Raw genomic sequence first — 21,885 nt, 5'->3', positions numbered from 1 at the left:
GCAAAACAAAATGCAGCTTTAGAAGAGGGAATTACACTCTCACTAGTCAAATATTGCTGTAAACTTTGTGCATTAATTCCATGCTTAGGCCATATTGATCCATTCAAAATATTCCCCCATACTGCTGCAAGCAGGCTATGTTAATAGCACAAAACCACAAGAGTTATATTAAGGTAGCTCTTGAGAATGCTTGTATTGATGAGCGGGACAAGTCTGCCTATAAAGCCCGATAACTCTAGAATTATAGTGTTTTCCTTAGGCGTCCAAACCAATCACAGAAACCGGTTGTGTGTTTGTGTAGTGACCCACACAGCAAAGGGCCCCAACACCACGACGTGTTCAAGGAGACAGCCTGTCAGACTCTTACTGCTCTAATGTCAGGACAGAAAGGAGCATTTAAGTGTCATGTAGCTGTGAAGCTTCGGGTGTCCAATTATTTTCATGCACTATCGCCTTAATTACATTCTTGATCAGGACGTCAGGGTTTGTCGTACTTTATATGATCCAGAAATCCAGAAAGATTCTGTTCTGCTTCTATCACCGTTATGCTCAATAGATTCAATTATCTTTAGTCAAATTTGAGCTCCTCACTGTAAAACCTCTTCTGCATGACTGAATGTATCCCCTGCCTCCTTAATAACTCATAAAGTTGTCGGACACAAAGTCATAGGACAAAAGCAAAACTCGATGGTGAAGCTGTGACATTTCTAAATGGCAATGTCCTGATGATACCCTTAGTATGTGCCAACTTTGCTTCCCTCCCCTGGTATTGGCCTTTATGAGTCACCTGTCTTGCTGAGGTAGATCTCATGGGCAAAATCATCAATTCAAAACACACACCAGAGCATCACTCTCTCTTGTCCATTGGCAGCAGGACAGTGCTTGCAGTTGAGGGGGCAGCGGTTATTCATAAGTCAAATTAGCACCGTGTGCTTTAACAGGAGAGTCTGTGGAAGGCAACAGACACACTCAAAGATAGTCTATAATCTGTTTGTGGCCAGCAGTGTCCTTATGAAACCTAACACAAGTGTAAAGGTTAGAAACTTGAACACAACATGCTTTTGCTGTACATCATAGTGTTTTATAAAAGTAAATATGCCAGTTTAGAAAGGTCACGAACACTTAAGGTGGTAATAAAGCAATGATTTATTTTTGTGGCACGAAATCCTTCTCTCCTTTCTTTGTGTAAAAAGGCTGCGTCGCTGCTTGTAATTGGAGGTTGCCCCAAGAACCATAGAAGGAACAAATGTCAAGGTATCACTCAAAACACCTTTTCATCACAAAACCAAGTACCGACATGTAGCATTTAAAGTAGATTTCAGCTGCTTCCCCGTTTGATGAACTGGCCCTTATCTGCACTTCCAGCGAGAGTGAATTGTCAAGATGACTGAGCAGTGTTCATTGTGGCAGTCCTCCAAAGAAGCGAGGAGTTTAATCATGTGCACCGTGTTGTCTGCATAAAGACATAAAGTGTGCACATTATTGTCCCAAGTAGTCCGCCTCGACGAGTTTGACGTATGTGTGACCAGACATCTCTCCTTGACTGACATTATGTGTGTGTGCAGTCAGGAACGGATCTCTTTCTCCTCGGATACGGCACCTTTCAGTCAATTGTAGCCTTTCTACTGTGCAAGCTATAGCTGTTCCCACCTTGCACCTCCTGCAGCGCAGCGCAGCGTGACTCCGTGCACACACTCCAAACAGACAGATGGCCATTACATACAGTGCTTCTGCAAAACCGGTCTGTAATCATTTTCATGAAGCCCAAAGCCCAAAGGCGCTGTAGCTCACCAGAGGTTCATGAGATATGCGGCGTAAAAAACATGCAGACATGGACCTCAACCAGGCCCGTCTACTGTCTTTGTTGCTACCCGCTGCATTCATAAACCCAACCGTACCCCCTCAGCCCCCACCACCAACCCACTGGGCCTCCAGTGGCCCACTTGTGATCATGCTGAGAGTGAAAGCTATTGTGTCGTGGACAACCTCCTGACCGCAGCTGTTCATTTGATGTATAGGTGCGTCGTTTGGCCTGGGTGTCGGCTCGGCCCGCAGAATTCCTCCTGCTCCCTCTGCCCAGAGGAAGGAGAAGTGTCAGCTGGCCAACCTTGAAAAAGAAAGTCGGATGAGGACACGCGTATTATACCTCAAAACACATGGGATAGCAGTCGATAGACCAGAGGTGAAGGCACAACGGATAGCGGTTTCATTTGGATGAGAAATAACACAATACTAAGATGGTCGTGCTGAAGAAGTCAACAGAGATTACCTTGATTCACTTTTCATGAGTTTTCTATAATTGGCTGCTGAGTTGCAGTTTTATTATCTCACTTTAATCAGTCTCATATCATAAAATGGAGCTGTAAAATGCAAACCAGAGGAATAGCTTTTAGATTGTGCCTTCAGCATATGTTTTGCAATTGCTACTTTGCTTTCATAGGTCTGTTTGATTTTCATCAGCAGCGATTAAAACCCAGTAACAAATAATAATTGTTTATCATTGTGGGTTCAACTTAAGCTCAAGTTTGAAAGAAAGTAAGCCTGTCGGCTTTCTGTCACAGAAAACTGATTTCAGAATGATGAAAGGTAGAGAAACACCTGCAGGAGACAAAGCCTGCAGGAGACCAACGCTAACCGTTTGAGATTAGATTAAAGAATGCATTATGATTAAATAATATGATTAAAGTGTTCGTTTGACTCCTGCTGATGTTATGTAGAAACACGCCACGAATAATGCTAACATTCAAGGTGCATGCCAGCTGTGCCCTTGCCACGATTCAGCTGTGCCCTTACATTACAGACATATCTTCCATTTGTCGTAAAAAAAATGGATGCTTACTGTGGCTGACAAGAAAATGCTCTTGTCTCAGAGAATCACTTCACTTTTTAATACGTTAAAAGAAAAATACAGCCCCACATTTAAAGTAATTTACAGCATAATGAGGAAGAGAAGATAAATGGAATGGAAAGTAACAGTGATAACTGAGCAGCATTAGAGATGATCCCTGCCTCTCAGTGGCCATCCTTGTGCATTCTCTTTTAGCCTAGACAAAAAACACACAAGTTAGACTAAACTGCAGCTCATTTAACATCTGTGTGAGCCCGCCCCCCTCTCACTCACTCAGCAGAGTGTGAATGTTTTAAAGTGAAAAACAAAAAGTCTGTGCTGGGAAGGCGGCGTTCTCATGAATCACTTCTCCACAACGGTGTCTCCCTCTGACAGTTTCAAACGGCTCTGATAGGACACTGCAGATATTGATGGAGAGCCGGAGAAGGATGCAGACAGGCTGAATTACAGTTTGATGACTCGGGGTGCCTCAAAATGAACATATCACCAACAGACCTCCACAGGTGGACCATTTCACTGTCTTGGGGCTTTTTCATTGTGTAAATACAGTGATAATCTAGATAAATACTGGTCGTGCTGCAGTTAATCTCGTTTGAAAGGTTTATTAACTTGTTACATACCCCTCTGTCAATAAACTGACTTTGAAGGATCTTCTATGGAGATCTTACGATGATAGCGACAGAAATATATTTGCCTTAATACGCTATGATTTACATTGAGCAATGATTTAGTGTGGAAACATTTTCCGTGTGAAGCTGAGTATGTGTTTTACGGTTACTGTAAGACAGATACTGTACTTTATTGTGAGCAGCTTTTGTTAAGAAAAAGGCCTCTGGTTGATAGCAGGCCAGCCATGATACAGTTGATGAAGTTGATAAGATTATGTTAAGATTATGATTGTAAAATCTCGAGTTCCCTTGTGGTTGATAAAGCTGAACATAATTCAATTAGTACTCAAAGTCAATTTTGTCAGAGTCCGTCCTCCCCGCCTAAAATATTAATAGGACAATCCATCTGTTCATCGCAGCAGTGTACTGACTTCATAACATAATTTGGATGAGGAAACAGTGACTATAACTCATTAAATGAACGGTATCACAGCGGCTGCCGGTAGCGAGTGGTGGGCATGGGGGAGGGGCAGAAACTGAATGGCAGAAATTGTTTGTTAGAGTTTAGGTGTCGCAAAGGAGTGTGCAAATATGCTGCAACCTTTCTCCGGTGTCTCTTCATCTTCTCAGATTACTAAACAGATGCTCCATAATGTCCAAATATCTGGAGCGCTCCCTCTGAACACGTCATACAATAGAACTATAATCTTTGTGGTCCAAGCTATATTATTTCCCCCCGTGTTTGGAAAAGAACAAAATTACCAAAACAAATAACCGAGACAATGCAATTCTTCTCCTCCAGATGTATTTTGTGAATTATTTGCCACACATCTGCTCTGTAATTAAAATGATTGCTGGTAATCAGAAGGTGGGATATGCATACAGTATGATTCTACTGATGCTTTAGGAATACGACAATGTTCTAACATAAAGCTTTTTTATACAAATTACGCATTTGGTGTGTTTCTTGAAGGTTTCTGTTTTCTTAGACGACTCTCCACATAGCGGACAGAAAGAAATCCTATTAAAAATACGGACATCACCAGCAGTCATAAAGTGCCATCTATTGGCAGACAGAGGAATGATTTTGACATGGAAATGTGGTGCAATGCAACAGGGCCTTGAGTTTATCATGATCCTGCTTGACTTTCAACACCACAGCATCACAGAGCTCTCTTTTTTCCTCCCAAGCGGTTTTAATCTGAGCTGACACTACACTGTGTATGTTTTTCTGATTACTCATGACTTGGACCGTTACCTAAGTTTCACTCTGAGCTCTCTGTCTTTTTGCCCTGCCTTTGCTGCCAGTCACTGTCAAGGATCTCCTCTGTCCATCTACAGGTGGAGAGTGGCAAGTCTGCAGTCCTGTGGGGAAAAGGAGAGAGAGGGGACCCTGTAGGTGTTTTCCCGCAGCAACATTTACAATGCCGTCATGTTACAGAGTCATTGACCAAGGCCTCTTTCCACAGGGTCAGCCCGGGACTGAAGGGGCCGGCGGGATGAAAGGACACAAAGTAAGTTGTATCAACTCTAAAGTGCCATACATCTTGATTCACCGTGTTTGCGTGTGTGTGTTCATGTGCGTGTGTGCGTGTGTTTGTGTGCGCACATGCCCACAACATGAGAATAAAGCATGGTCAATTGCACATGAGCTGTGCGACTTGTTTAACCAAATCCTTAAATCCTTATGTTCCCAGGATTAAGGTGTATGCTACAAATCCACATGGGAATTTTAAACTAAACATTTTCTGTTATGAAAATTGCACATTTGGAGAAACGTGTAGTTTGTGTGTATGTAATGCTCAGCACGGTATTGCATGTGTTCACAGAGTACTTTTCAGTAATGGTACTTTATACATGCAGATGTTGTGCTTTGTTCTTGTTTCGTTAAAAGCACACAAGTTATAGCTTGTAAATTATGAATGGAAGAGCAGAGGCTCCCAAATGCAATGCATCACAATTAAGAACCATCTTCGGTTCCCTGGAGCACCCAATGAGCCAATTAAAAGGGCTATACTCAGTGTGTGTGTATGTATATATTGCTACACGCACACACACACACCATTGTTCTACATGATGCACATGCAATGCTTCTCGTTTTTTTCTTTCCACTCATCACATGCCTCTTCTCACATCACTTAATAAGCGAGCTAGTATTTTCTCTGAAGTCTGGTCATGTTATTGCCCCTTCTATTGTTGCTCTGAATTAATTAATGTAGCTGTTTGAGGTCTTGCTTTCAGGAGTAGGTTCTCAAGTGTGTTTTTGCTGTGTATTTTTTTTTCTATTAGTGTACCTGTTTTTGTTACTGTCTCCATCTCTCTGTGTCTATCAGTCTTTTATTTGTAGTGATGAATTATTTGTTTCTATTCTCAGGGTGATGTTGGTCCTCCTGGTCCCGTAAGTACAATATAGTTCAGAAAACTTACGCTACAGAGTATTGTTCATTGTCAATTAGTACGACATTTTATTTATGCTGTCGTCATTTTCCTGTCTTTAGATATGTAGTTTTAAGATTTTTTTTTTTTTTAAATACAACAGTGGATCAGTCTTGATAAAGGTCATGAAACATGGACAGTGGAGATTAGTTCTGTTGAATTTCTCTCAGGAAGAACAGGCACTGCAAGCTGTGAACTGTGATTTCCTCTTCCTATCTACCCACTGATGTTGTAATCTTTCACTCGGAACAAAAAATCTTTACAGCGTGAATTAATGGGGGCCGTGCAGAACATGACGTGTCCATAATTGTAAATTATAGTAAAAGGCATTTTGTTGGAGGACACCACAGTACTGCTGCTTTTAGGAGCGAAACGGATAAAAGCACAAAAAGCCTGATGTCATGGTGGCTGTCTGATGTACGGTGAAGGTGACACAGGGTGGGTGGTGCTGGGATGATAGAACTCATTGCTTCGACATTTCAAAGTCAGAAACTCATTGTGACAAATCAGTAAACGATCTGCGAGGGGGCAGACATGACTCCAAAGGCATGCTGCAACTCCATGAGGACACAAGTAAAACAGTTTCAGATGAAAACATGGTGTTGGAGTTCACATGTTACAAAGTGAGGGGCGGGTTGATGTTTAGATGACTCCGTCCTAATGGGTTTTGATTCTCAAGACGTGCGTCAGACACGAGCTTGGAAATATAGTTTGATTGCTTTCATTGGTATTCTCACTCTCATCGCTTGTTAGCAAGCAATTCATATGGAAATGTGACAACTTAATTACATAGTGAACAAATTTCGCTCACACTCAACTGGTTTCACTGGCTTCTGTCTTCCCATCACCAACTGCATTACTAATAATAGATATCAATGGAGGCGCTTTTAATGCTTGTTCGAAACAAATTCAAATTGTATCTCAACCGGGGAAGCGAGACAAAGAAATGTTCGATGAAAACGAAAATAGTCAGTTGCGTTAATTGTTATGCAATGAGGTATGGGCCACCCGCGATCTAGGAGGTGTACACAATCGTATAGCACACAGCAGAGGGGAAAACATTTGTCATTTGATAAATGAGGCTGTTTGAATATTTAGTACTAGTCTCTGCCTATGCTCTGCTTTCGCATGGAAGATAATTTTGGCAGTTAAGCATTGATTTCCCATACACAGCAGAAGCAAGGGTGTGGATCATTACCCTCCCTTCATAAACCTTGTGCCTCTGTTTATTAGTGACGGGGAGGAGCAGTGGGCTTAAAGGCATGCGTGACTATTTCTTCCCCCAACCCTGTTTAACCCTCCTGTTACCTTTACATTTACTAACATATTTTAACCCTCGGGGTCAATTTGACCCCAGCAATTAAAACCTCCAGAAAATTATTAGAATTAATATTGTTGTCCAAGTTTAAATGTGAGGTACTTTATGTTGTTGACTACCTAAATAGCCCTTTAAATATATAAAAAAGTTGATATTTCTTCTATGTTTGACACAGTGAAAAACAGCCTGGGGTCAAATTGACCCCAAAGAACACCGACATTAAACATTGAATGGGGTCAAATTGACCCGAAAGGTAACAGAAGGGTTAAGTGGCAAAACGGTCTTTTCAGCTCTGAGGCTGTCCATTTTTTATTGCTGCCAGTGTTGCTTTACCATAGAGTTTGATAATCTATTGAACTGAAACAGGTTTTTATTCTGACTAAAAGGTTCTAGCCTATGCGGCATTTCACTGTTCTGAAGCGAAAATATATCTGGCTGACATTTGTGATCTGAGGCACTGTTCAGCATCGGAGGCAAAGCAAGTTGACAGCTGCTGCTGGGTGAGTGACTGCAGGTTAAAGGTTGACTGATTATGCAGACAATCCACAGGGGCAGTAAGGGATGCAGTCCCTGACCAAAGGTTATTTTTAGCGTTGCTTCCTAAGGAGGGTTTCATTTCCAGTTTACTTGTACCGCCCTTTATCACAGTAACACTCTCAAAGGGCTCACTGGCACATACTAGAACCAATATGTCCCCCATCTTGTTGTGTAATCCAAGATTGCTTCTGTTGCCTCTTGCTTCTTTGCTCGTTATACCAAAACCACCCAAGACTGAAGTAGTTATGACTGCAACATGAAACATGTGGTTAACGCAATACCAGGGGCCCACAGACATTAAGATGTAATGAGTTCTGATTATTATAGATGGATAATTTGCTCTCATAGATTGCTTTGCAATGTTTGATTGCTTTATTTAATTCACTGGGTTTTAAACATTGACCTCGCTTTTGAAACATTGTGTGCAATTTGCACCCTGATTTTATTCCTGCATCTCAAACCCAGATTGTATCTCGATGTGCCCGCGTCACCTGCTTTTATTATCTAGATTCCAATGTCAACAAAGAAATGTCATCATGAGCAATCCAAATAAACAATCCCTTTTATCTTCAGTGACAAGCATTCTCACTAGAAAGGATTTTTAAAATATATTTGTTAACCAAAGAAAACATTTGTACCGCTATTGTCTTCAAACAGCTTTCACTTGCAGTAATTGAATGATGAATGGAAACTGCTCAGGGAACACTGTCTTTTTCTCTACTTCTAGGTGATGATAGCTCACGGCTTAACCCTTGTGTTGCCTTAGGGTCATTTTGACCCGAATCAATATTACACCCTCCCCCCGCTTTAGGATTAATTTGACCCCATTCAATGTTTAATGTCGGTGTTCTTTCGGTAGTCAACAAACAAACATAAAGTGCCTCACACTTAAACTTGGAAAACAATATTAATTCTAATAATTTTCTGGAGGTTTTAATTGCTGGCGTCAAATTGAACCCAAAGGGTAAAATATGTTAGTAAATATAAAGGTAACAGGAGGGTGAAACATTGAATCGGGTCAAAATGACCCAAAGGCGGGGGGAGGGTGTAATATTGATTCGGGTCAAAATGACCCTAAGGCAACACAAGGGTTAAGACAGCTCTCTGGAACTTTAAGCAGCTGTTTATATCATAACACTTGAAATGTTAGTTCATGGTGTCTGGTTCCTTCTCATATTGTAAACAATGTTCACTTCAGTCAGATTCTAAAGTGGTTGGTTTTGTCTTGTGCTGTAGGTTGAAATGAACACCCAAAAGGGAGATGAGGTAAATATGTTCCCTCATTATTACTGTATTTCTCAATTTCATTATAAGAAACTCCGTATTTGTATTAGTTTTGATTGCATCCACCATATGACACCACAGCGTGCAATCAGGTTTCTATTTCTTATGTGACCTCAACAAAAGCTGTGTTGACAATTGATTCGGAAAGAACGCCTAAACATCATCTGCTGCTCAGATGAGTTTGATATCCCAAGATCACAAGTGGGCAGCCATAAGTGCGCCAGTTCACATCTGGCATTAGAATGCATCTCAACTGCGTCTCAAGTGACCCCTTACCTTGTGATTGGATCTCACTTCCCAGCTCTATATGCAAATACACACATACATCATTCCTGTTTGCAAAGACCAAATAAATTGTTGTTTTTAACTGGCGGGAGGCAATGATGCCCTTGCCGTGCCTTGTCTGCCAGAATTGAAAAGAAGAAGAAGAAATCCAAACAATACAGACTGGGTCTATTGCTTGGTGTGTTCCAGGCAAACCAAATCGCCCAAGATGTTTGATGCACTTGTAATATCGCACTTTAGTATTCACGCCGTGGAGTATATACTTCCGCAGAAGATGTCTGTTGAGTAGGTGGTCCAAGGCGGCCCAGGATATATTTGCTTAAAGACTGCAAAAAGAATGTGACCATGTACGGCCCAATATACCATCGTCCTCAATGCATGTTGCATGCATTCAAACCTGAATACACTTAGAGCTGTTCACTGGTGATCGGATCACTCAAGACGCATGTTAATACGCAGTGTGTTCAGGCCTTTGTGCACCACCGAGGTGGAACACAAAAGACATTGGTGTACGATTGTTTTTGGGACTTCAGGATGAGTGTATAAGTGGTATAAAGACTAGAGCATACAATGTTCCATATGGTATCACATAGTATTGTATTCACATTCTCAGTGAAGAAGCAATAACTTGGTAAATGAAACACTGTTAACTTTCACACGATAACAAAGCTTCTTCATGAAGGTCCTTTAGGACATTGTTTTAGGCCTAACCCCAGTCAGCAGAAGGAATGGCTTTCATGACTGTTTTCTTTATGCACTTTTTGAGAAATGATTGTTGTCTATCTCCTTCACGTTCTAAAGGGCGAGAGGGGAACTCAAGGACTGCAAGGCTTCAAGGTAACTTGTTGTAAGAATGAACCCACACACTAGAACTTCAGTATCCACTGCCAACAGAATACAGCCGCAGTCTCTTACACCCGTTTTCACTCTTTGTTGTGCGACAACGTTAACAACAGGGTGAAGCTGTAAGCAGTATACATATTGATGATGAAAGCCAATTGTGTCACGACTCAAAAACAGGACCCAAGAGCACGACTCCAAAGTTCAGGGCAATCAAAAGGGTTTATTTAAACATAGGAAGTCCCCAAAAAAACAAAGTGCAACTTAAAGTTGCTGCTGAGCAGGAAACTAAGATCGGGTTTAGAAAAAACAGAAAATCACAGCTTTGCTGGGAAAAAGACTAGATCAAAGTATAAACAAAATCACAGCTACACTGGAAACTGCAAACCAGGACAAAAGACTACACTAACATGAACAACAATTACTTAGACTAGACGGATCAGGAGGAGACTTGAGACAAGACGATCTGACACAAGACACAGGTAGACACAGGCTTAAAATACATGAGGAAATGGGGAACAGATGGACACAATCAGGGCTGGAGCAGGCAATCACACTAACGAGGAAACACCGGGGCAGGAAATAAAGTTTCTGAAACGAGAGAAGACAGTTACTACAAAATAAAAGCGGACATGGAAAACAGGACTAAAACCTAAAACTTAACATAACCGACGAGACATGACAAATTGTGTTGTATGAAAAAAAAGGTCTTTCTTTGACATACAGTCAACTCCAAGTCCAGCACGACATCTTTCCATAAATCATAAATATCCCTTTTGGTATTCTTGAGCTGTTGTCAAAGAACCTTCAAATTTCAATAGCGACACACCTTCGATCTTTTATGTTGTTGTCTTTTATACCTCGACAATCTTTTCTATCTTGAATTCACATATTGTTTTTTTGACGAATGTGTTTCTCCTCCGTGTTCCTTCCTCCCCCATACCTCTTACTTACTCTTTGTTGGTGCGATTGCAGGGAAACATCGGGCCGCCAGGACTCAAGGGGGATCAAGGACCAGAGGTGAGTCTTTGTATTTATCTTATGTCAGCTCTACCACTTTCAGGAGGTCAAACGGAGACAAAAAACCTGCTGAATTTAAACAACAGTGAGTGAGACGAAGATTTCACATTTCAGAAGTTCAAAGTTGAACTCATTAAATTGTACCATGAAGAGCTTATCTATAATAACGACATAACCGGGATATAAGCTTGCATTTAAAATACGATGTGCGCCAGGACCTACTGTTCCTCAGTCATGATGATATCCTCGTCATACAGTAATTACCATGAAACCAACCATGGCTTATTAGGAAGGTAGCAAAGGGTGGCACTGAAACAACACTGCTGATTGAATTATTCTCCAAAGTCGTGTCCAGTCTAGCAGGCTGGGCTGTAACATTTGAAAGCTCAGACAAATCTGTCACCAAACAAAGAAAGAAAATAGCCCAAACGACTGATTTCCTTTGTTTGCCAGGGTAAGCAAGGCCTGCCTGGACCCACTGGTCTCCCAGGACTCCCAGGCGAGCCAGTAAGTATATTGGCACTAGACACTAACCCTTCATGTCAAGCCTTCCTTTCTTTCATTGCCTTATCTGTCACCCTGCCATATCCTCTACTCTCTAGGTCAGCCTGCCAAAAGGAAAGAGAGAGATAAACAGATAAACCTCAACAGGCAGAGACAGAGAGGAAGTCGAGAGAAAAATCCAGAATTTTTACACAGACGATCAGTAATCAAATTTCAAAATTAATTAGTGGAAAGAGGCAAATCTAAGCTCTTTATGCCAGCAACGGAGGCAGAGGCTCAATCTGTTCTACACACCTGCTTCGGTAATGAGCATCTGTCTTTACTCAAAAGCAGGGAGCGAAAAGAGGCATTTCATAAATCCTGGCTAAGGAAAATTATGTTGGCACACGGCAGCCTGCTGAAGCAATGAGGAGGAGGAGATAAATGCGTGTGACGAGATGAAGGCCTGGTGATAGATGTGTCTCTCTTCACCACTATTAACAGGGCTCGCCAGTGACGGCAGGGTTGCCTGGGAGAGATGGCCTGAGAGGAGAAAAGGTAGGTAAACTTCAAATCGAGTTCTCACCTCAGTGAAAAATATGAAGCGTTTGATGTTTTATCACACGTTGAACATGCTAAACAACTCGAGGAGACACCTTTCAGATTCCTGGCACTGCAAGCCATTCTCAATCAGGGTTTAACTCTGTGTTCCTGCCTTTGAGAACTCTGCTCTCTGTAGGCCTACACACATTTCTTCATGCAGTCACACTTGTTCCAAACAAAGTGGAAGAGTGTGCAGCTGAGACACATATTTCTTGGTGTTTGTCACTCGTCAAAATAAAAAAAACTATATTTGAGACTCCACACCCAAAGGAGTCACTCTGTTACACTATCGGGATGAGAAATGAAACCAGGACTACGTGGTAGTCTATAAAGAGATGTGAAAAGACAAGCAATGTCCCTACGCTAAATATGCAGCTGGAGCCAAGAGAACTTAGCTTAGCATAAAGACTGCTAGCAGGGGCCTACTTCGAGACAAGCTCCGTGAATACGAAACATAAATCTGCTAAACACGCTCTGATCTTAGGAACAGGAGTGCTTTGAGCTAAATGCCAACATCAGCATTCTAAGATGCTGCAGATAATTTGATGTTCCCTATCGTAGTTTAAGTAGGAGCGGTGACTGATGGGAATGCCCATTTTTGTGTGCCTTTTTATCATAAACTGAAGTATTGGCCAAATTTAAATTTTGACAGCTTTAGAACAAGTCCAGATGGTCACCAAAGTCAGACGGATCCTCAGTAATTAATCGTTAAAAAAATTATTCGCAATCCTTCTGTGTCTAGAGCAAAGTGATGCCACTAACATTGCGATAAGACACTCGAAGGCACTGAAGTGCAGAGTGTAAGAGAAGAAGCAGTCAGACTTCACATTTCACAGTCACACTGACACAAATATATGTTCTTTATGTTATTTTTGCCAGAAATGGAAGATTTAAATTTAGTTTAGTTTAGATTGACAGGAAGTCAATGCGAGCCTCATGGAGTCATCAGCCATTTTGGTCCAATCTCTCTGGGGGGAACTTGTTGAGCTTTATAACAATATATTCCTCTGGCTGAAACCCAACTGTACAAGTCTCATAAAGCTAATGGGCCCTGCATTTACAATTGCTATACCTGTATAGCATGCAACTCTCCAGTCATATATAAGTATTGATCAATATTCAAGAGAGATATGTATTATTTGTAACATGGCTATATCCTGACTATATATAAAAGTTGTATTTTAATGCCTTTTCATCAAATTTACATTGGGTTCAGACCACGGGATCTTGGTTATAATGATGATATTGACTTTTAAATGTAGAATATATGCGATCCAAGGTTAAAAATCTTCTAGAAAATGGTGATAGAAATGTGTCCTTCAATCGGAGGATTGGCTGTTTGATCCCCGGGCCCGCTAGTACACGTTGATATGTCCTTGCATCAGTGTATGAATAGATGTGAATAGGTGAATGGCAAGTAGTATAAAAGTGCTTTGAGTGCATTTTTAGTCTATTTCAAAGGACATCTGAAATATGCATATAAGCCTTATGGTAGAGTAGCTACTCTTAATTAATTGTTGGTATGGGCACCAAATATATGTTAGAGCTGTCCCCTCTAACAAACTATCTTAACATGTATGCTTATTAATGTGCCGAATGATCCAGGTAAAGGTTGTGTGCCCCTGCTTCCCCCTGCAGACCATTCCTCACTCACCTCCCTGTGTGGAATGGAGTTCACCCTTTGCATCGCTGAGGTGACAGCCAGTCTGACATTTTGTTTATAAAGAAATGTCTGTTTTTGGGTTGGTAGGGGGACTCTGCTGGAGTGCTGGGGCCACAGGGATCTAAGGGTGAGCCTGGAGCTGGATATATGGTGCGTACTATCATGTTTAGAAAGTCACTTTCAGCTAACCCTGTTGGCTTTTTGCCCCTGAGTCTCAGGGCATAAACATAGAAAGTGTAGAACAGGAAAACAACCATTCAACCGATGTTCCTCAGGTATGTATCCTTTGCAGACTGCTGGAAGAGCAGCAACAAAGCTACAAGAATCAAGATGCTCTCACTGTGTAGCTGCCATGACATTATGGAGATGCAATGCCATTAAGTAATCCACCATTTGATAACCCCAGCCTGGGTAATCACCTATCCTCCCACTCTGGAGCTTATATCTGTTGAAGCACTCTGTTTTATGGGCATGGCTTTGCATATAAAAATGTTCATTATAGCGTACCCAAAACACGGCGGCACGTGTGCAGCCTCAGCCCTGGGTGACGTCGCTTGCCCTCCTCAATCAATGGCAAGTGCTGTATGGCTTTAAACAATCATGTGTGTTTGTGTGAGGAAACGCTCAAGTGACCATTAACCGATAACAGACCTACTCATCAAGCAACGAGTAGTGTGTTTAGCAGAGTAAATATGGCAAGATTTACATCTTTAACCATTTAAATCTACTCCAGCACTGTGATAATTGCTATGTATATACAGTATAAAGTTTTTTTTTTCTGTAGCAATTAAAAAAAAAAAAAAATGTCATGCATTCTGGATTCATTAATCAACAACTGATTGCAAGCAAGCCTTTATTTTTTAATATTGTCAAAACTCAGGATTTGTTTAATTTTGTTCTAGTATACCTTTACTTTCTATTGATATATATTTTATTTAGGATATTTGATTTTTTTTGAATTGTTAATATTTTTCAGCATCAAATAAAGAGAATAATCTTAGGCCAATATTTCAGTTGATTTGTGAATCAGAATGCATGACATTTTTTTTTTTTTTTTTTGCATGTACAAAATAAAGAACTTCATCACAATATTCTAATTTTCTGAGACAGTCCTGTATATATATATATATATATATATATATATTAGAGCTGTGAAAAATAACGCGTTAACGCGTTATGATTAAATTACAGGATTAATTAGTTATTTTCTTTTAACGTATTTAACGCATGCGCAGAATGAGCTTCCAATATACAGTACCTATTCAATCTGAACTCTGTCCGCTCTCATGCAGACGGTCGTGCTGTTCATCGGTAATGATCCTTCCGCAGGTTCACCTACGGAAACCTTGTTACGACTTTTACTTCCTCTAGATCAGGGGTCTCAACACGTCGATCGCGATCTACCAGTCGATCGCGGCGTAGTATGGGAGATCGCATGACATTTTAAAAAATTGGCCCGCCCCCCTGAAATCTCCGCCCGCACGTCTTTGTTCTTTTATTAAACTAAACGTCTGTTGTTGATCGTATCTACACAGCAGCATGTCATTTCTGTCTCTACGTGTCGCGTTAACACTTCTCGGCTCTCCGTCTCGCGCGCCGCAGAGCTGTGTGCGCGCATCGGGACGGAGCGAAAAAAAGTCACTCCCCCCGGAACCCAAAGATTTTGGTTCCCCTGATGCTGCCCGGCGGGTCATGGGAATAACGCCGCCGGATCGCTAGTTGGCATCGTTTATGGTCGGAACTATGACGGTATCTGATCGTCTTCGAACCTCCGACTTTCGTTCTTGATTAATGAAAACATCCGTCCCTTTAATCATGACCCCAGTTCATGAAGAAAACCCACAGAGTTAGTTTGCCTCTACAGCTGCTAAAGGAAGACGAGCTAGGAGGGCCTTTAGATTGTATCATGGTGGAGTTAATGGTTGACAAAATAGAGAAAAAAATTCTGTTTAAACATTCTGTTTCGGATGAATATATATTAATGTTCCATATGGAAGAGAACTGCTAAATAACTGCTGAGTTACAGCACCATTATGAATTAAAAAAGAATGTATAAATGTATATATCCGTCTTTTGTCATAAATCTTTATGTTCTCACAAAAATATACCAAGAATATCGGTAATATGTGATTAATCATGATTAATCCACAGAAACCTGTGATTAATTTGATTAAAATTTGTAATCATTTCACAGCCCTAATATATATATATATATACTGTATATACATACAATTTTCTCAGGGACAAGTGTCATGGGGAGCTCTCTTTTAGAGCGGACGTCCTTCTGCATTGAAGCTGAAAGTCTTTTAATGTTTGGAGGTATCGGAGGAAAATGGATTTTTTACATGTTATGGTCTTTCTTATTTCAGACAAAAAAATTAGAAAAGGCAATGAACAGAATTGAATGCAAATGGTCTAAGAGTCTTTAATAGCGTGCTCAAGTAGTTAATGTCACTTTATTGATTTCTCCTTTAAATGAATAATGAACAATTTCCTTTTCTTTTGACTTTTATTATTTGCATGGATTAGCAGTCTTCCTCTATTCCCAACCACTGATCCAAAGGTTTGTCTCAGTGCCATTGTGTAATGTCTAATGGGATCTTTTCTTGAAAAAAAAGAAAAGAAAATGCAGTCATATTATTAGTCTTAAATTGTTCTATACTTTCGAAATTGTTTCAGTTAATTGGTATGTTAAAAAAAACTGTAGAATTGCTGTGTTAATTTAAATCCAAGTTCTGTACAGCTAATTCACATTGTGCACTGGAGGACTAGTAACACTATCACATGCTGACCACAGAAATCAATGTCTCATCAGAGTCGTACAGTAAATAACACTCACAGTAGCCTGGATTCCAATCTGGGTTTTTCTCTGAAATGGCCGTATCAGTCTGCTTCTGTGCACAGAAACTATTCAACATGTTGTAAACAGCTTTCAACAAAAGCTCATAATGCTGCGTTCGGACTGTTTGCACTGTGGATTGTAGCTCGTACAGATTCAATCTTCTTCTTTTAATTCCAGTCCTCCAGAACAGCTTTTTTGGGCCGCGCCTCGGGTCTCAGTGAGTTGCTGACGAATGTCGGTGAATCCGTATTCTGATGTCTGCTTCACTTTGTGTTGTAGGACGGTGGATTGTCTCTGACCAGAGGGACTCGAGGGCCCAAGGTAGGAAGCACAGCTGTCACGGAGCATCGCAGACTCACTCATCTACACTGCTCACGGTTATAACCTGCACACGGACAAGTGATATTTATGGCAACTGTGTGTTTTACATTAATACTGCTGAAAAAAACATGTTCATGTGCAGCTAGAGTTCAGGTTGTTCAGACTTAACTCTCCCGCCCTGTCATATGAACCATTGATGTTTGAAATGTGTTCTTTAAATCGATTGATTTAAATTGGATGTGATTTAACATTGTCAATCATTTAAAAGTGGATATTATAAGCATGTTCATAATATTTGGTTGAAGCCTGATCTTCTTTCCATTTATCCATAACTATAAGATGTATTCACTACGTTGAGCTATTTCAACTATGTAGCAATACATTTTAGAATCTATTTCAAAAGTGTATTTAATTACTTTCAGCTCACTGTTTGGACCTCTCTGCTTCTTCACTAACTAGCTTTTGTCTTGGAGTAGATAATGATACATGTGAACATATCACGTATCCCAACACACGCTGGAGTTCAAATGAAATGCATAATGAACATGTGCATGCCGAATACATTGAGCATACTTGTGTTTCTTACCCTTCAAGGCAAAGCATAAAGGGAAGATGAGCGTGGGCGGAGTGTGAATAGTTAATGACTGATCATGACTTCTGGATTCACCAACACTAAAACCCCCCTGACCGCTTCTCTGTATTTCAGGGGGAGAGAGGTGTCCCAGGACTGCCAGGAGACCTCGCTGAAAAAGGCGAACCCGGAGAGAGTATCACCGGCTCGCCTGTGAGTAAGATGTCGTATGAGTTGGTTTGTCTCCAAAATGATTTATTTCAAAATATGATACCTTCAGATTATTGTATTAAGTCATCTAAAGAATGAGATCATGTTTGAATATCAAGATCAGTGTTCATTAGATGGACTCTCAGAGGAACATTATGGTTATTACTGTGAGGTGCTGGCGTGCTGCACTCTTCCATCATTGTGCATGCTCTGCACATCCAGTTTGAACCTAGATCACATTTGATTGTGAGCGAGTCTGCTTTCATTTTTGAGATACAGGATTGTTGGAGACAGACAATCAATAGAGCAAGAGGTGTCCAACACAATTCCTTTATTGGATCCTGGGGGCTGGAGGGCTGATAGTGTTAACAAGATGTGTGATGTGTTTTCAGGGCCGCATGGGACCCCCAGGAAAGCCGGGAGTTGAGGTATGTGGAAAATTGTGAATCAACAACACCTCCAACAACAAGTTTATTTTTACCGGTTTGCAGCATATTGATGCTGTGGCCAGCGGCCATGCAATTATTTTACAATATAAATAACATTCCGCAGTGTTTATCACTTGTTATCTGGTTGTGTAAAGCAGGATTGTTAAACGCGGCGGTGTCTGCATGTTTCTCAGGGCCCTCGCGGAACCCCAGGTTTATCTGGCCCTCCCGGAGCTCCAGGAAGAGAGGTGAGTGAGATCACTCTGTGCGTTCACTCTTATTCCCTCCCTCATATATGGTATCTCCAGATCAAAGACAGCTGAAAACGTAAATAATGTCAGTGTCCACTGTGGATGAACACGTACGGCTCCTGGACTCCTGGATTCCCGCCCACTGTGAGGGGTCTATGTCTGCTATCGTCGCCAGGAGGATCGTTAACTCCTTTCTTTGTCTTTTACAGGGTTCCCCTGGTAGACCAGGACTCATGGGCCCTGCTGGACCGCGAGGTGCACCAGTAAGTGAGGATATCTCATTTTTGCTTTCTGCAGTTCACCATCACTGATCAGCAAGAAGAACTGAGCTAAACTTAAAGTCCAAGTCACTGGTCACAGTGCAGCTTTAGTTTTTAAATGATTAGCAGCTCGTCCTGCCGTTCACAAACCAACATCACTTTCAGGAAAATGTAGTTTTGTCTCCGTCATGTCTTTTCATGCGTTTCAAGTAAGCAACATGTACTATAGTTCGAATAGCTTCAGTGTGAGTACAATACAAGTGCTGCTGCTGCTGCATCCAACCTGTGGTTATTTAGCATGTTGACCTATTGATATGTGTGCATGGTGAATAGCCATGAAACCCATTTATTGTCCATTCAATATTTTAAAAAGATAATTGGGCTGCAATTCCAACTGTTTTCTTCAGCTCCAGAGAACACTATTTTTTGTAGATTTAAAGACTGTCTTCCATCCTACAAAGTTATTAAACTCTTTCCTCAAGTGTTGCAGAACTACAAACAAAACACTGAAACAGAAATTTGTTAAATATTTTTTGTTTTGAGCAATTTAGATGATGCATTGGCACCAAACAAACAAAAACAGAATATTTCTAAAACATGAAGGATTTATTAGCTTTGAAATTCCGACTGGTTGTGTTTCATTGAGTGTTTTGTTGTTTTTCCGTTGACAGACTGCCCTGCCTATTGTTGGAGACATAGGCGCATTTCTCAAGGTATTTCATCTTTCAATGATACTCACAGTTTTTCACAAGCATGCAGCGGGTATCCTAAGTTATTGGTTACAAATTATTTATATTTGTTGATTTTAAAGAGAACTATTTGATCAATGTATGGATGCTATCAGCAGTAGAGCGATGTCTCTATCAGGGTGACTGGGAGAAGTAAGTGTAGAAAAGAAATCCAGGCTTACTTATTCTCCACAGGTGCACTGCCAAGCCATACTGTATGACACCAAGATGAACACAGCAGGTCAATTAAACATCTAGTTTTATTGAATGTTTTTCCTATGTGGCAATGATCCTTTCACAATATGAAGAGTTTTACACATTTTTATATTAGTTTATTTCACAGCAGGCATCCCTCGTGTAAAAAAGCTTTTGTAGTGTGAATTGTTAAAAAGTGTGAAATGCTGTCGATAATTGGTTGTTTCTCTTTGCTCGTGGATGCTGCATACACAAAATAAAAACCTACATACACAATTTAGGGGATAATTATACTGAGTGACGACAATACTGTCCTAATGGGAAAGCATAAAGCCAGTCATTCATTGTGTTTGTCCTTTAAATTAAATTAACTTCACATTCTTTCAATGTCAGATCTAAATATTTAACTTTTATCAATGTAGATAGATAAGAAAAATACAAAATCATCATGTGGTTATAACTCCATGACAGCATAACTATTTAGCATTAATTCATAAAAATGCTTATTTATAGATGCAAAAATAAACATGAATCTGGCAGAACAACAGGGCATCTTATAGATATGTGTACAGGAAGTGAGTTTGATCAACCATGGTGAAACCTGGTGTGCACCACTGTTTCAAACACACTATTCTATATATTTCAAATCCCCTGCAATACCCCAAAACCCAAAATAAGCCGAGTAGCACTCACTTCTCCAGCTTCTAAAATGCTTTAATTTAATTTCCTCAGTTAGATTTCCCTTGTCACTTAAACCTTCACCTCCAATTACCAAATGTTGAATGCTCTAAGAATGCTCTTTCTAAAGACTTGAAAGAAGTATTGTCCTGAAAAGCACCAGACTTGCGCTTTCTCATTTTTAAAGGTTGGAAATTGCCCCTAATTTTTTTTCATCATTCACTGACCAAATGCAGAATTTGCACTGGCACCGCAAGGTCCCAAAGTAATGTGAAACACTTTTCATCTGTCAGCCTTTATTACCTGAGATTCCTTTGTGGCTTTTACCTTTCATAATGGCCATTTCTATCAAAGTCCAGCCAAATTTAAGATTTATTCTTGTTCTCCTCCTGGTTGATGCAGGTTAGTCACCTTACTAAATCACGTTACCTGCATGACAGCACTTAGCTAAATAGTGAGAATAATTCCGAATGCCAAATGCATGTTACTTTGACAATAATTGCTCTGTTAGATTCACTGTAACCCTAAGCCAGTAGTTCTCAAGCTTTTTCTGCCGAGCCCCACTTTGGAGGAAGAAAGATGTTCGTGCCCCACCGTCCCAACACAATTGTAACTAAATGGTCCATGGTGAATTTTTATTGAAATAACAACTTTGCGTGACTCTTCCATCTGTGCTTTTTAAAATATGAAAATTAAGAAAATTAAATTTACTTTTAATTAAACCAGATTACACCAGTAGACAAAAACAATGTCAATGAAGTTGTGCAAAAAATAACAAATATTTGGCAAATAGCTTATTGTGGCTGCAATTAACATGTTTTGCACTGGATATAAGCACTCTGAGGCAAATTTGTATTTTGTGAGAATGGGCTATACAAAATAAACTGAATTGAATTGAATTAAACATCTGTTTTTTAAGATAATAACAATATGTGCAAATAAAGAGATTTACTGAGTGTTACACTAAATATCTTTTCAAACCAATGAAGTGCAAAACACTGTGAGCCATCACGTTGTATCAGTATTAGTTATATTTCACTCATTCACTCATATTTACTCAGATTATCAAAAGAATCAATAATGCATTGATCAAGTCTCCTGACCCACATCTCAGCTTCAGTGAAACCTGATCTGGTCTGAGGAAGCTGCTGCTCTCTGCCTTGAAGATGAAGATTGAATTCATTCAGCTTTCCAAATATGTCACTAAGATAGGCCAATTTTTATCAGAAATGATTCATCAGCCAACTTAATAATTATAATTGAATTAATACATTTGAATCCAAAAAGGATATACATCTGTAACATGACAAAGATAAAATAAATAATAAACTGAGTCCACCTCAGTAGAATACTGTATGTATGGATGATAGCATCGGTCAAACCCTCGTGTAGTTCAGTGCACATCTAGCGCTTCTCTGTGTATGACAGTGTGTCCATTGGAGAGACACTCTTGACCAGCGCCTGCAAGCGCTTCCT

General features: G+C 40.3%; 2 protein-coding genes across 8 annotated transcripts in view; one reads left to right on the top strand and one right to left on the bottom strand.

The window, feature by feature from the left end:
- LOC130206856 (cilia- and flagella-associated protein 46-like) overlaps window positions 1-21,885 on the bottom strand; it is a 233,052-nt gene that overhangs the window by 31,350 nt on the left and 179,817 nt on the right. The window lies entirely within an intron of this gene.
- Window positions 1-21,885, top strand: part of LOC130206845 (collagen alpha-1(XIX) chain) — a 93,259-nt gene that overhangs the window by 51,348 nt on the left and 20,026 nt on the right. For all 5 annotated transcript variants that reach the window (XM_056435049.1, XM_056435047.1, XM_056435048.1 and 2 more), the window contains 15 exons: window positions 4,798-4,851; window positions 4,926-4,970; window positions 5,831-5,854; window positions 8,984-9,013; window positions 10,118-10,153; window positions 11,132-11,176; window positions 11,630-11,683; window positions 12,164-12,217; window positions 14,013-14,075; window positions 17,047-17,088; window positions 17,795-17,872; window positions 18,262-18,297; window positions 18,492-18,545; window positions 18,758-18,811; window positions 19,480-19,521. In XM_056435049.1, the coding sequence (XP_056291024.1) occupies window positions 4,798-4,851; window positions 4,926-4,970; window positions 5,831-5,854; window positions 8,984-9,013; window positions 10,118-10,153; window positions 11,132-11,176; window positions 11,630-11,683; window positions 12,164-12,217; window positions 14,013-14,075; window positions 17,047-17,088; window positions 17,795-17,872; window positions 18,262-18,297; window positions 18,492-18,545; window positions 18,758-18,811; window positions 19,480-19,521 (711 nt within the window). The remainder of the gene's footprint in view (window positions 1-4,797; window positions 4,852-4,925; window positions 4,971-5,830; window positions 5,855-8,983; window positions 9,014-10,117; window positions 10,154-11,131; window positions 11,177-11,629; window positions 11,684-12,163; window positions 12,218-14,012; window positions 14,076-17,046; window positions 17,089-17,794; window positions 17,873-18,261; window positions 18,298-18,491; window positions 18,546-18,757; window positions 18,812-19,479; window positions 19,522-21,885) is intronic.

Source organism: Pseudoliparis swirei, chromosome 17 (genome assembly GCF_029220125.1).
Source record: "Pseudoliparis swirei isolate HS2019 ecotype Mariana Trench chromosome 17, NWPU_hadal_v1, whole genome shotgun sequence".
Taxonomy (NCBI): Eukaryota; Metazoa; Chordata; class Actinopteri; order Perciformes; family Liparidae; genus Pseudoliparis; species Pseudoliparis swirei.
Note: the sequence above shows the minus strand (reverse complement) of the source record. Positions and strands in the feature narration are given on the sequence as shown.